This window comes from Sander lucioperca, chromosome 12 (assembly GCF_008315115.2).
Source record: "Sander lucioperca isolate FBNREF2018 chromosome 12, SLUC_FBN_1.2, whole genome shotgun sequence".
Classification (NCBI taxonomy): domain Eukaryota; kingdom Metazoa; phylum Chordata; class Actinopteri; order Perciformes; family Percidae; genus Sander; species Sander lucioperca.
Window position 1 is genome coordinate 9,917,585 of NC_050184.1, and position 14,761 is coordinate 9,932,345.

The 14,761-nt window shown below is 41.2% G+C and overlaps 1 protein-coding gene across 1 annotated transcript; it reads right to left on the reverse strand.

Moving 5' to 3' along the window:
• Positions 1 to 527: 527 nt before the first annotated feature.
• Positions 528 to 14,398, reverse strand: LOC116040831 (solute carrier family 26 member 6-like). The gene is made up of 18 exons (XM_031286511.2): positions 14,036 to 14,398; positions 13,764 to 13,903; positions 13,062 to 13,172; positions 12,337 to 12,485; positions 11,294 to 11,458; positions 9,776 to 9,928; positions 8,993 to 9,075; positions 8,188 to 8,335; positions 6,874 to 6,987; positions 6,627 to 6,704; positions 6,307 to 6,402; positions 5,767 to 5,873; positions 5,342 to 5,411; positions 3,523 to 3,612; positions 2,898 to 3,056; positions 1,323 to 1,377; positions 1,008 to 1,132; positions 528 to 598 (listed from the first exon to the last, which is right to left on the reverse strand). Exons 1-18 carry the CDS (start codon positions 14,179 to 14,181, stop codon positions 569 to 571), a joined length of 2,019 nt encoding a protein of 672 aa, XP_031142371.1. The 5' UTR covers positions 14,182 to 14,398; the 3' UTR covers positions 528 to 568.
• Between the last annotated feature and the right edge of the window lie 363 nt (positions 14,399 to 14,761).

Below are 14,761 nucleotides of genomic sequence, written 5' to 3' on the forward strand. Positions count from 1 at the left end.
ATTACATGAGCTATCTAGCTGTTTCTGCAACTTTGGCCTGTACAAGGCAGGATTAGCTGGGAGACTTCTTCTAAATGAGGGCGCACTTCCAACTTTGTGTGGAATACCTGCAGAACAGGGACATGTAAGTAGTTCTATACAATTTATTTTGTAGATTAGGGTGAATGTGTGTGTGTTGTAGCAGTGTTTTGCCATTGAGAACGAGCTAGCATGCTAACGGTTAGCCCCCTAGACCCCTCGTCTCGGCTAGTTACGTAGAAAGCTGTGCAGATTTTGACCAGCTCACCCGGAGACTGAAGGCAGGACACATTCAGAAACCCGTATCTCACTCAAAACAGCATGGATGTTTTTTTTCATAGTTTGTATGTGTGTGGAAGCACCAGAGACACAAAATAACACCCCAAATCCCAGAAAAAGTGATTTTTTCATAATATGGGCACTTTAAAATAAAATGAAGCTGTGATTGTTATGTCTGCAATCCATCCCCCCAGGATTTGTCTTGCTGTCCTCTTGTTACATTGAGATAACTGTCCTGTAATTTTCATTGGAAAGCAGCAGTCATGTAGGTTCAACATTCACTTTCATCTGGATTGATTTCCTGAGAAAGAAACAGTATGTCTTGAAATGCTATTGTGCACTGTATATTCAAGGATATGTCATGTAAAAGCATTAAAGGACATTACTTGAGAACATTTAGGAGTTTTCAGACTGCTCCCTCTGGAGCCACAAAAGGCTTCATACTGTACACCTGTTTCCCCACATATGCAGTAATACTCCGAAACACCTTTAGGATTGACTTTGATGTGTAAAATCAGTTGAGTTTCCCTTTAATGTGCACCCAGAAATACTGGAAAACTCTTGGACCAGTTCATCAAAACAAATGCATTAAAAAAAAGATGTGGTCTGGCATATATGAAATATATCTCAATTGCTAAATAGGAAAACAAAACTAATTTAAAAACTCTTGATTGAAACCCCCCCCCCCCCATATTTTTCACAATGTGTACCTGCAGAGGCCTGGGCAGGGTGCTGAGGCAGCGCTGTACAGCATGGTGGACCGATGGGAAGAGACAGGAGCTGGGCAGGCTGTCTGCTATACAATCCTGAGTCTGGAGCTGAGATAAAACTCTCTCTGTTGACATACAGAGAGCATCAGCATTGCACATTTTAAAGTTTCAAGTATTTATGTCATGTGTGAATGAGTGAGTGAGTGAGTGAGTGAGTGAGTGAGTGAGTGAGTGAGTGAGTGAGTGAGTGAATGAATGTATGAAAGAGAGACATAGAAGAGACAATGATAAGTGTGTATAAAACATGGAGCTGACCTGGGCAAGCTGCCAGAAACACACTGACACCCTGGACTTCCAAGTCTTCTACAACCTGGTGAATGAATCACACACACACACACACACACACACACACACACACACACACACACACACACACACACACACACACACACACACACACACACACACTCATAATAAGGTCAAAGAGGAGGATGTGATAACAAACTATAACTAACACATCTATTTGTCAAAAGCTGTGTGTGTGTGTGTGTGTGTGTGACCATGAGTATGAGGGTGTGTCTCATATTTTTAGTATCTAACATGCAAATACGGGACATCTAGTCTAGCCTAGTCTATAGCGACGACGTTTCATTTCCGGAATTGTTCAGGTGCCGCAGGAAATTCCCTCATTTCGGCCGGATGTCCGTTACCTTCCGCTTTGTGTTGGCATTTTAAACTCCTGTCAATTTATGAGGACTATGGTTAACTGCTCCTCAGATCTCTGCTCCGCTCGGCGTTTGTCACGATTGTGATTGGTTTAAAGAAATGCCAATAAACAAGAGCACGTTTTTCTCCCATCCCGGAATGTTGTGTGGACTATCCAGACCCTCCTCCGCAGTGCTGTGGAGGAAGGACTGGCAATGCGAGACTAAGTCTAGCCTAATAATTTCTGGTAAAAGTCTTTGATCAGCAGAAAGGAGTCAGTGTGAGGACAGCCAACCACTACTTTAAATGACTAGAAAAAAAGTGCAGAATTGGCAGAGATTTAGAGCTGGGAGAGGAAGTGGACTGATATCTATTCAAACCAACCTACGTTGATGTTCCCATCTTAAGAGATGAAATTAAACTGCAAAAGTTAGTCAGAGCTAAAAATAAATTACAATTACTAGTGTGCTTCATTGTTTTGTTTAGCTTTTCTTGCATTATACTGTATAAATAAAGGCAGATTATATTATCCAACAAGAAAAGAAAAAATACAGAAAAGTTAAAGTTCGTCATTATAAAAACAGAAATACTCATGGTAGAAAGGGCTTCCATAGAGGGATCTTTTCTAGGGAAGATCATTTGTTGCATTAGAGATTATGTGTATTAAATTCCTGCTATTAGAAAATAAACTGGGTGGGGCGACCTCCAGTAAGAGCGTGCGCCCTATGTAGGCTGAGGCCTTTGCAGCGGCCCAGGTTCGAATCCGATCTGCAGCCCTTTGCTGCATGTCATCCCCCATCGCTCTCCCACCTTTCCTGTCTTTCCACTGTCACTCTGAAATAAAGGGGAAAAAAGCCCCCTAAAAAATCTTTAAAAAAAAAAAAGAAAGAAAATAAACTGGGTAGCCAGTGTGAGAAGTGACAGACGTCTCAGACAAAGAAAAGAGCACCACCTGCAGAAACATAAAGTAAATTACAGGTAAAGTTGCCATAGTACCACCCAAACTGTTTGTTTGATTGATGGACGATATTTGGGCAGTTCAGTGCAGAATCACGACACTAACGAGTGCCACACAGCAAAATAAAGAAGGAAAATAAATAATTTATTAGATGGTTTTGGTGTTTAGCCAAAATGAAACTGAAGATGAGTTTACACATTGCACTCCAGTCAGTTCTCTTTCCTCACCTTGCAAAGTGCTGGCATGGCCACAGAGTCCATGAAGGTGACCGAGCTGAGATCCAGAACCAAGCAATGACTGTGTGTCGGTGTCTGGGCTGAGGAGGAGGAGGTAGAGGTAGAGGTGTGGATTATAGCTGGGTTCTTCCTCTGACCATGACTCACTGTCTGGATGTAGTGAGGAAAAGTTACACATAGAAAATTAGTTTACAACCTTTCCGTTGCTGTGTAACACATGGCGTATTGAAGAATTTCTTCAAACATCCTTGTGCAATTTTTCTATTCGAACCAGAGGGATCTAAATGCAAAGACAGATACACTCCAGCTGCATACACACACACCTTGTATATTGCCTAGCGCAGATGCTGGCAGGGATCTCGTAGAATAATGACCATATATTGATGGACTTCATGTGGAAGGGATGCGCTCTAAATGTGGAGAAGATGAACTGTGGGACTGATGCTCACTGGATTCATTAATTCTCCTAATTACAATTATATCCCCATTTCTTAACCTTGAACACTTTCACTCAAAATCAGCTCTTATTTCACTGATGCTGTTGCTCCTCTCTTCTTTCTATCCATCTCCTGAGTCATATTCATTCCACTCTGTCTGTTTGTGTGTGTGTTGGTACCTGCTTGATCTGTGTGAGGACAAGTTCAGAGTTGGCAAAGTAAATAGGACTGGTATAGGAGAGTATGGTCACCCCGGGAACTCGCTTTGCCTGTTAAAAAAACACGGACAACAGAGACACACACGATATGCATTTCACATTGTGCAGTACGTCCATATTATAACTTTGCACAACAGTGAAACACTGGACAGAAGGCAGTCTTGTGCATTTGATGTATGTATATCTTACTTGATTGGCACAAACCCAGAAAGGATTTACTGAATTTGGCGCAAAAAAAGTTTGAAGTTCTTGGAACATACAATAAACCAGTGTGATAAATATCTACTTCAGAGACAGTAATCTGGCTCTACAGTGTGGGATCAAAGCCAATAAAAAAAGAAAGAATTTATGGAGAATTAATTCATGAAAGAGAACTTCTACAAAGAAAGCCCCTGCATACACCATCACTAATGCATGATAGGTACTTGGCAAAGTACACAGAGGGGAGAGGTATAACAGCCAGCAGTGAAACAGATTGAAGAGAGAATCAACTGGAGGGAACAGAGAGCGAGAAGTTGACAGGATTTCACTGATGCTCGGAGCCCAAACAGATTGCTTTTGGTGACAGTTTGGTGTTTTGATGTGTGACAGATGGTGGTTTTCAGCAAGGGATGTATTTTTAGTGTGTTTTGGCTGTGTGACAGTACCGTTCAGTGGTGGTTTATTAAGTTTATACAAGTCTGACCTTCACTGAAGAATTTGGTGTTAGTTAACACTTTGATAATACCGTAATTTAATGGCCTGCTACATAAATACTTACATAAATGATTTCCAAACCTGTTTTAATATAAACTTTAAGATAGACTTATATAATCAAATGCCTTTCATGGAAAAAAAACAGCATTCATTCAGATTGACATTGACCTACATCCTGCACATTTAGTACCCATCCAATGCTTGCTGTGTTGCATTGCAAATGCCGTGATCCAGTTAAAATAGAGGTGTGTTTCATGAGCAGAAATGAGACAGACTGGAGAATTGGTGGCATTTTAGATATAGTCCACAGCCTGCAATCAGCTAAAATCAGCTTTTGGTTGTATTTACTTTCTTTGGTGTTAAAGTGTCTGCCCCTAACTGTCTTATTATTACTTTCCATACTAATATATTATGGAAGAATTTTACAACGGTAGTATCAGTACCAGTGGTAGACTCAGGCTGTCTGAGGGGCAGGGCAAAAAGAAAAAAAAGGGCACCAGCTGCATGCAGTGGGGCACAACACACAGAAAGTTTTTTTAAAGCACAACACACAGAGAGTTTTTTTAAAGCATGGGGGCACAAGCAATCCAAATGTGGATTTCCAGGCTCAAATAACTGGCAAAGCTTGCAGCAAGCAGTAACCTCCAGGCATTTAATGTCTGACTTAATGTAGGTGATGTCATCTATTTTTTTTTGTACCCTAAAATGTACCCTATTCTGGCAACATTGGAGGTCCATAGCTTTAAAAAATTGATTGTGAGAAATAGACTCAAGATGTGTTGAGGCTGGTGGAGAAGAACAATCGTTTTGGGGGGAAACTAGGACCGTCAGAGGAGAGTTCAGATTAAATCTGTTGAGCTCTGAGTGAATCATCCAGGCTCAAGATCTACGACATACAGAGGCAGCATTCAAAGTGTTGTTTGGTTGGACTGTGTTCTCGTGTTTCATGTAATTTCCTGATTACTTTGGGGGCTTAACCTTGCTCAACTAACCTTGAAAAACACCAAACTTTAATCAAACAGTCTTTTTTTAAACAGGTTTTTCGAAAACTTATTGTGAGACCTGTGAGACAGATTGAGTTTACCTCAGTGTAGAGTCCCACATCTCTGTAACAGTCTGTACCAGGAATATGACCCAAAACAACAGTGGAGGCGCTGGAAGACGAAGACAAGATGAAAGAGACTATTTTAGAGGAATATTAATGAGAGTGCACGTCTGCCTGGTAGACAAGTGAGAGTAGGGAAGGGAACACAAAACCTATGACGAAATGAGTCAAATGAATAAATGAGTAAAGACAAGACAAATCTACACAATATCCCATTTGCACACATATACACATACATATATAACACTATTCTGAGTCTTTGATTCAGATTCATATCAAAAAAATAAAACAACAACAAACACTGATACTCTCTTAGCAAATTTACAGTATGACCATGATTAAACAGTAATGTTTAAAAGATGTAAAATGCCCCATGTAGCACCTGTAAAATGATATTTACTGACTGTTGTGTCCTGTAGATGAGTGTGAGCAGAGAGAAGACGACAGCCACAGCCAGACCCAGGTCCAGGTTAAAGACCAGCGTTGAAATCAGCGAGGCTATCCACACCATCTGAAGGAGAGGAGGGAAGAGAGAGGACCAGGATCAGAGGGGGTGGTACTGTTTGTAACCATGGTTTTGTGTGTGTATGTGTGTGCGTGCATGTGTGTGTGTGTGTGTGCGTGCGTGCGTGCGTGTGTGTGTGTGTGTGTGTGTGTGTGTGTGTGTGTGCGTGCGTGCGTGCGTGTGTGTGTGTGTGTGTGTGTGTGCAGGGTTCAAAATTAGCACCATCTACCAGCCAAATGCTGGTAAAATATGCAATTGGCTGGTAGATTACTACACTCACCAGCCAAAAAGCAATGGTAATCCTTTGAGTGGCTGGTAAAATTTGAACATTCACTAGCCATTTGGCTGGTGGACGAAAAAGTTAATTTTGAACCCTGTGTGTGTGTGTGTGTGTGTGTGTGTGTGTGTGTGTGTGTGTGTGTGTGTTAGTGTAGCCCACCAGGTCTAATCTGTCAGACTTCCAGAGCACACACACATCTTTGAACTGAGCCAGTATCCCTTGCAGGTTCACCACGATGATCACTGCCAACACTGCCTGGAACACACAGCAAGGAATTACTTAGACTAAGACAAGTGAGTCATCTTGATAATGAGTCTATCTGGATCCAGATGGAGTATGACTTGACATTTCTTAAAACATCTTCACTATTCTGGTGGTTTATGGGAAGCAATACTGGCTGGAGAAGGGTCAACACAAACTTTTGGTGCACTTGCTTAACAACATATATGACAAACTCATATGTCTCATATGCACTTTACCTTTGGCAGCTGCTCAAAGAGGTGACCAATCTTCAACAGGATACTTAGAATCACCAGAGCTGATACCAAACCGGCCATCTGAGACATGAAATTAAAACACAACAGAAGGACTATAAGTAAAAAGAAAACAAACTATATAAAAAATAAAAGATTAGATATCAGTTTATATTGCTTCACTATACAGTCTTTAACACAATGCAAAGACAAAGGTGGGTTTGGGTTTGTCTTTTGGAAAAGAATACATTACCTGTGATTTGACACCAATGCTATCCTGGATCATACTGCGAGAGAAGGAGCAGCTGACAGCGAAGCACTGGAACATTCCTCCTATGGTGTTGCATAGACCCAGAGCCAGCAGGTCCTGAGGCAGAGACAGACAGCAGCAATTTGAAAATGGTTGTACTGAGGCTGCAGGCCATCTCAGGGATACTGCTGGAGTGTACTGGAGTGTACCCAATGTCCAGGCCCTGAAATAATATCTTGGGCTGAGGGTAATCCATCAAAAAAATATTTTTCCAGGGTTTGAAAGGGTGTTCTTTAAAGTGCAATGTATGATGAAAAGTACAGATTTACGTTGATGGTACTGTTGAGTTTGTTGCTCGTTAAACCTGAGGCCAGGGGAGTATGTCAACGATTGGTTAGAAATATCGAGCTATGAGAGGAGATTTCACAGTGAGGCTACAAATGGAAGTTAGCAGTACCTGGATTAAAGAACTTTTTGTGAGGAAAGTCCGATCTACTTCAAACCATGTGGCTTTGCATCAGTCAAAATCAATCATCCTGTCTCGTCAATATTTCTGAACTTCATGTTTTCAGGCCTATTAAGCATGTCTTCATTTTTAGAAATCTCTGGACACTACTTTAATCTGTGTTGGTAATCAAGAAGAACAGCAATAATAACAGCTCACCTTTTCCCTTCAGCTCCAGTAGTATTTTGTTAAAAGACACGAGTAAGGTAGCTAGCTTGAGCATAGATTCAATGTAAATATTTAGTGAAATCTACAAATACTGTAATGTCAGTGCGGCTTTGCCATTGTGGCTGTGTGAGGCTTTAATTAGCCTCCTTTTGAAGGACCAATCAGATCACAGCACCAACATTGTAGAAATGTTGTGTATCAGTGGCAAATCTAGCTGCAGTATTATATCTGTAGAGTTGGTATTCTACAGTAAAGTAACATGCTGTGAACTTTTACAGTAAAATATTGTTGATGTATTGTATATTACAGTAGTAATACTGTAAGCTAGCAGTATATTGCTCAGAGTAGTTTTTAGTCATTTCTCCAGTGCCAGGAGTGTCTTACAACATAAGCACAAAATATCACTTCTTTATTTTTAAACGGATGCAGATATTAGAAGACTAATTCTTCTTGTGTGAAAAAAGACCCTCAACTTTAAAGTTTGTCTCGCTTATAATATGCATCTGTAATACGCATCTGTACAGAATATGCACTTTTTTTGTGTGTGCAATTTTCTAAAATGCAGACCCAACTACAAAAGCTTGAGATCTTCGTGGCCCTCGGATGAACTACATGAGAGAGAGTTAAAACTGCCATGAATGTACCTGACTGGCGTCTACATGGTAGCCATGTTTGTGGGCGAACACGGAGCCCATGGCTGAGATGAAACTGAAGCCGACCAGAGCTGCAGACAGGGCAGGAATGAACAGCTCTCTGGCCTGAGAGAGAGATGGAAGGACTGGGGAAGACAGGCTAGAGAAGAGGAGGAGGAGTACAAAGGAAAGACATGACAGCTTGATCAACTGACAAATGACTAATTTTATTCTTTAAAGAAAGTAAATGACACATACAGTAATCTAAAGAATTATGACCACCAGTTTAAGCTGAGTCACCCCATGCATTACAGTCATTCCCTTAAAGCTATCAAGGATAACACAATAAAGCTAACCAGCTTATTTTGTACGATGAGAACAGAAGTATGAAGAATGGGAAGTTAGAAGAAGGTCAAAGTGTCAGAAAGATTAAGATGAAAAAAGTCATAGAGCTTTAAATGATATGATAGAGGCATATTAACTAACAAACAAATGGTTTGACAATATATACTGTGTATATATATATATATATATATATATACACACACAGCATATTGGTAAAGATAGTATGTGCAAGAAGTAATACAATAAATCATGCATAATACATTTTTTGATCAATGATCAGTGATTTGTTTAAGGCTTTGAGTTGAAATAGTCCTTTAAAAGCAGTGTTATGTCACAATCTACCATAAATACATTTCCAACAAAGTAAAAACCAACACAATAGTCTTAGGATATATATATATAGTTTTTATTTTTTTTTATTTTTTTAATAGCAAATTGAATGACAAGGAAAAAATAACATAGTTCTACTGACCCACTGGGTATGTGTCCCACCACCTGGACTGTGTGCTGTCCAACCAGATCCATCTGCACTGACAGGATGGTGCCCAGGACAATCTGTGGGGGAAAAAAACAATGGACGTGACATTTTCTGCACAGAATGTCCAGTTTCGAAAACAACATATACAGTATTTTACATCTAAATGTCAGATCAGTCAGTCTGTTCATACACATGCACAGGCAAGTACACAAACACACACATTATCTGTCCGCTGCTAGCTTTTTAGATCCCAGTGGTGGGTTGAAGCTATTTTTCCATAACACGCTGTAATTTAACGTAACTGAAGAGATCATGACATGGACCCACAGGGAAAAGGTTCTTTGGAAATCTGGGATCTTTGTTTATGGTATAATAGGTTGAAGATTTTATTCATACATTGACTTTTTTTATTTTAAATAACAGGCTTAACGTTTTCGTAGTGACTTTTGCTCAATTATATTTCCATTTTAGGGGTTTTAGTTACAGTAATCTACAGTGAATTAATAATTTACTTATAAACTTAATAAAAAATATATTTAATAAAATATTATATTAAATAAAACAAAACACCATCAGATATTAATCAGTGGCCAGATGCAGATATTTATTGTATGTGAGGATTTGGGGTTTTGGTGTTAAAATCTGATTTATATATAACTGTGAGTCATTCACCACCGTGGCATCTGTCCGGGTTGTTATTGTGTCTAACGAGCGTGATGTGTGTGTGTGTGTGTGTGTGTGTGTGTGTGTGTGTGTGTGTCTGTGTGCATCCCTCACTAGTAATAGTTCCCATGGTATGGCGACAGGCAGCTTGTTCTTAAAGCGTTCATTCAGCAGCTTGCCTACGATGAGTATTACCATGGAAACCGCGGAGACTGACAGCGTTCCTGGTACAGCACTGGTCACTCCGTGCAGAACGTCCTTTAAAGTCTGGAAGAGAACACACATACACACACACACACACACACACACACACACACACACACACACACAGAAAGTTTCAAACACTTTTAGTAACTTCAATCTCAACTACAATCTAACTAAATGACTAATGCTGTGTGTACACTAATTTCTTTGCAGATGGTATGACTGCTACAGTGCATATTGGAAGTTATGGTCCAGTGAAACTGGAAGAAAACCACCACCCGCTAACAGCTGATAAGCAACCAAACCCAGCCTACACCTTAAAATCCTGCCCATGTACAGTGGAGGTGACAAGATGCATCATTGAGGACTTTGATACCAACATTGAATTTGCCCTCTGTAGTGCCAAGAATAAAAACAAAGCTATCGCTTACCCACAGCAGCAGCCCCCGCAACAGTCAGAAAATTACTTTTATTGCCAGGACAACACTGGGCCAAGATAATTCAATTATTCATGTTCTAAGAGGCTAAGGTGAGGTGTAGAGACAAGGTTAGGGTCTGTCAGTATTGATCCACAAGATGGGATCTGACCATCCAATTAAATTAAATTAAATTAAATTCATTTATAGTATCAAATCATAACAAGAGTTATCTAAATACACTTTACAGATAGAGTAGGTCTAGACCAAACTCTATAATTTACAAAGACCCAACAATTCCAGTAATTCCCCCAAGAGCAAGCATTTAGTGCGACAGTGGCGACGAAAAACTCCCTTTTAGGCAGAAACATTGAGTGGTGAGGAAAACTTCCTTTTAGGGAGAAACCTCGGACATACCCACGCTCTTGGTAGGCGGTGTCTGCCGGTGCTGGTTGGGGGTGTGACGAACAGTGGCAATTATGGTCACAATAAAGATAATGGAACTATGACTAGAAGAGAAGCAGAGAAGAGAAGGGGTGCCATGTCTAAGCTGATGAAACAACCACAACTCATTATTATCCTGAACTTCTGACCTGCAGTGTGCAATGACCCTCCAGGTTGTAGCCAATGAGAGCACTGAAGCCAAAACTCCAACAACCTCTGAGGCTGACAGTCTCCCTCCCCCAAAGATGTTATGTACTATCTTTCAACTTCCACTGCTAAGTTCCACAATGCCTATAAATACACTTCTTATTGGTCTTTGAGCCACCAAATTCAATGCACTATTATCCCTTTAGCTAATATAATGACAGAAATCATCAGGACCATGTTTCAGCTTTGCAGGCAGATGAATTAAATCCATATGAGAGACCCAGAGAGACCAGCTAAGAGAGGACTTCAGAGGTCAGGGATCAGCCACATAACAGCACTACAGGAGCTCATATGGCTTTAAAGTCTTGCCCGAAGATACTTCAGCAGTGTTGAAGCTTGCCGACACAGTGTTTAAACTGACCCAAACTGAAGCCAGCAGTCCAGTATGTCTCTGTGCAGGTATTCCAGTTATCAGCGGCAGCTGCAAGACGATCACATGCAGACCTGCTCCTGTGGTGTAGCCTCTGATTACAGGATCAGACAGCCAGCGACACACACCGCCTCCACGCAGCAGGTACAGTAAGAGCTGAGGGGACACACATACATGTACACACACGCACGCACGCACACACACACACACACACACACACACACACGCACACACACACACACGCACACACACACACACACACACACACACACACACACACACGCGCACACACACACACACACACACACACACACACACACACACACACACACACACACACACACACAGCTTTAGTTCAGGTTTTTCTTTATATATCTTCTATCTCATATAATTGATAAATATCTGTGCAAAATGCTGTCTCTTTGATTCTGAGAGACAAATACAACATGACAATTTATGTTTTTCATCACAGAAAAAGCAATCAGCAATCAAACTCCACTTTAGCTACTAAAGACATCTGGACTGATTTTAAGTGCATAGGTAGCACCCATAGGTAGTACCGAGGCAAAATTCTTGCCCACCTCCATAGAGAGTGATGGTGACCCCCACAGGTTAGTCAGGGGAACCTGCACAGAGGGGGGAACCTCCCACACATTCCAGAGGAAAAAAACAAAACCAGCAAAACAGACTCAGGAATGATACGATATGATGAACATATCAGTTTTCAAGCTTTGGGGCAGACCATTTAATTTAATACCTGTAATAAAATAGAGTGGGAGTTTCAGAGAACACAGCAGGTTCTTTATGCACAACAATAGATTGAATTATTAAAACAAATTTGATACCTTAGTGAATGTCTGCAGGGGAATTTTCTTTGCTTGCTTGTCTCGATAATGGGGCCAGGGGCCAGAGGCCAGAGGTGAACATCAGCTGCACAGCTGTGTGCGTGTGAACCTGTACGTACTGCTTTGTCCATGTATTGTCTAATGTGTGTGTGTGTGTGTGTGTGTGTGTGTGTGTGTGTGTGTGTGCACCTGTATGAGGCCACAGAGGAAGGTGAGTTGTACAGCCACATTCACTTTGGCCACTTCCACATCAATCTGACTCTCTTCAACGCTGCTGCTATGCAACTCCACGTTGCCCGTCACAGACCCAATCATGATAGCCAGGACAGCAAAAGTACCTGTCACACACAAACAGACACACAGTTTACACGCTTTCTTTAACACTTGCTTAACACGAGTGTTAGGTTCAAGAGGGTTTGGTATTTGGTAAACACATGGACTTTACTGTGACTACTACATTATATTGTAACTTTGATTAAACTGCTACAGTAAAAGGAAAAAAAAGCTCAGATTATTGTAGAGCTACTGTAAGACTTTCAAGCAAATACAATTTGACTAGGATAGGTGTTTCTTAAGTTTTTGTTTTAAAGATTATTTTTTGGGCATTTGTTTGACAGGACAGCTGAAGACATGAAAGGGGAGAGAGAGGGGGGAATGACACGCAGCAAAGGTCTGCAGGTCGGAGTCGAACCCAGGCCCGCTGCATCGAGGAGTAAACCTCTGTATATGGGTGCCTGCTCTACCAACTGAGCTATCCGGGCACCCTTTCTTACGTTTTAAAAAGATATTTTGTGCCAATAATAAATATGTTTCAGTTAGTTCTCATAAGCAAGGCACTGGAATTGTGGAAGACTACACCAGGCAGTTTCTATGGATATGGATGCACTTCCAGAAAAATAAAGGTTGACAGTCACCAATGGAGAGGTGTCTGGAGGTGCCAAAGATGAAGTAGATGATCAGAGGATAGAGAGATGCGTAGAGACCAAACACTGGAGGAACTCCCACCAACATGGCGTTGGCCATACCTGGGAAAGAACAAGAGAGGTGGAAAAGTGTGACTTGAATGAGCAGTTGAACACCTAATGCATATTAGTAAATATTTAGTAAACTACAAGCAAAGGAAAACAATGCATCATTAATAACTCAACTGTTCAGACATTTCTAAAAGCCACATTATTTTCCCAGTGTTGGCTATTCATTTTTGAAAAGAGGATTTTTAGGGAGTTTTAGGGTCTCTGCACTCACGAAACATTCTCTTCCTACCAAGGGTCACAGACACTGCCAAATAAAGGAAAGCAGAAAAAGAAGGGGAAGAGGAACACCAAGTAGCCTACAGCATGCGTAGGGTAATAATGCACTGCAGTTCATTGTTTAAATACATGATGTCAGAGAGACTCAGAGATTTGAAAATTCTAAAGTATCGCCCATCTTTGCAGCTGGAGTTGCTATACCTTCTGTGCATGTATTTATTGAGAGATAAACTTTCATATGTAATGCATTCTCAACTTGCACCCTTATAACCTGCAGTTGTAGTTGAAATTGTGTGAAGTTGTTGTGGCAGCTTATAGTTGTTTAAAACCTCTTCATGTGATAATTATTTGTTGCAGCATCCTCACCCTGTGGCAGCTGTATCATCCCGACACAGACTCCAGACACCAGGTCTCCAATGGCGTTTTCTCTAATGGAGTATCGAGGCAGCCATGACAGCACAGGAAAAAAGCCCAGTAGGAAGCTCTTCATCCTGGGACCGGAACACCTGGAGGAACACATACATACACAGGGCTAAAGGTCATAGAGCTTCAGATAAAAGGCCTGTTAGCCATCAAATCTGGCTGAGGGCCCAACCTGACACAAAAAGGCCAGAAACTAATCCTATCCTATGACTTACCAACATTGTGCCTTCACCCTCTCCAGAAATGACAGGGACTTCTTCTCTACCCGCTGCCCAAGGGCATCTAGCTGGGCTTCGTCCAGTGCAACAGCAAGATAAGGCTGCCTGTAGTGAGGAAGGCCAATTCGCTCAACGCTGTCCATCTGACGAAAATGATTGGCAGTACAGTCAAGTATTACTTTTTTCTTCTCACAATACTGGGTGTGTTTACCGTTATGTGTCTCGTGCACTTTTCTTTGTGTGTAAAATGTATGTATGAAGTTACATGACAAAGAAGACAAGTAGTAACTGTATAGATAACCAAACGAACCTAAGCAGTGAGAGAGTGTCTGACCTAATCTGTATCACCACGAAGCTGTGAAGTACAGAGTTCACATGTTCGACAGTGTGCATGTATGAGGATCACGCACACACACACACACACACACACACACACACACACACACACACACACACACACAGCTCCACAAACTGAGTCGGGGAAGGTTGAGAACAGCCTTGAACTTTGCACATTACAGCGAGTTTACAGCCCCTTTTCTCTTCCCCCTTCACCCCCCATTCAGCATGTCTGAATGCCTCCATTATCACAGACTCGTGTGTGTGTGTGTGTGTGTGTGTGTGTACACGTGAAAGAGCAAGCGAGAATGAGAAAGATAAATATTTTCTGTTTTAATCTACTTTAATGTATTCCACTTTGCACAATGGGTAATTTTTGAAAGCCAT

Excerpts from the sequence above, each read along its gene's own strand:
- LOC116040831 (XM_031286511.2), bottom strand. The coding sequence starts at position 14,181 with ATGGACAGCGTTGAGCGAATTGGCCTTCCTCACTACAGGCAGCCTTAT. Across the intron at positions 8,336-8,992 it reads GTGGGACACATACCCAGTGG|CCTGTCTTCCCCAGTCCTTC; the intron begins GTCAGTAGAACT and ends CCTCTTCTCTAG. Across the intron at positions 5,874-6,306 it reads AGTCTGACAGATTAGACCTG|ATGGTGTGGATAGCCTCGCT; the intron begins GTGGGCTACACT and ends CCTCTCCTTCAG.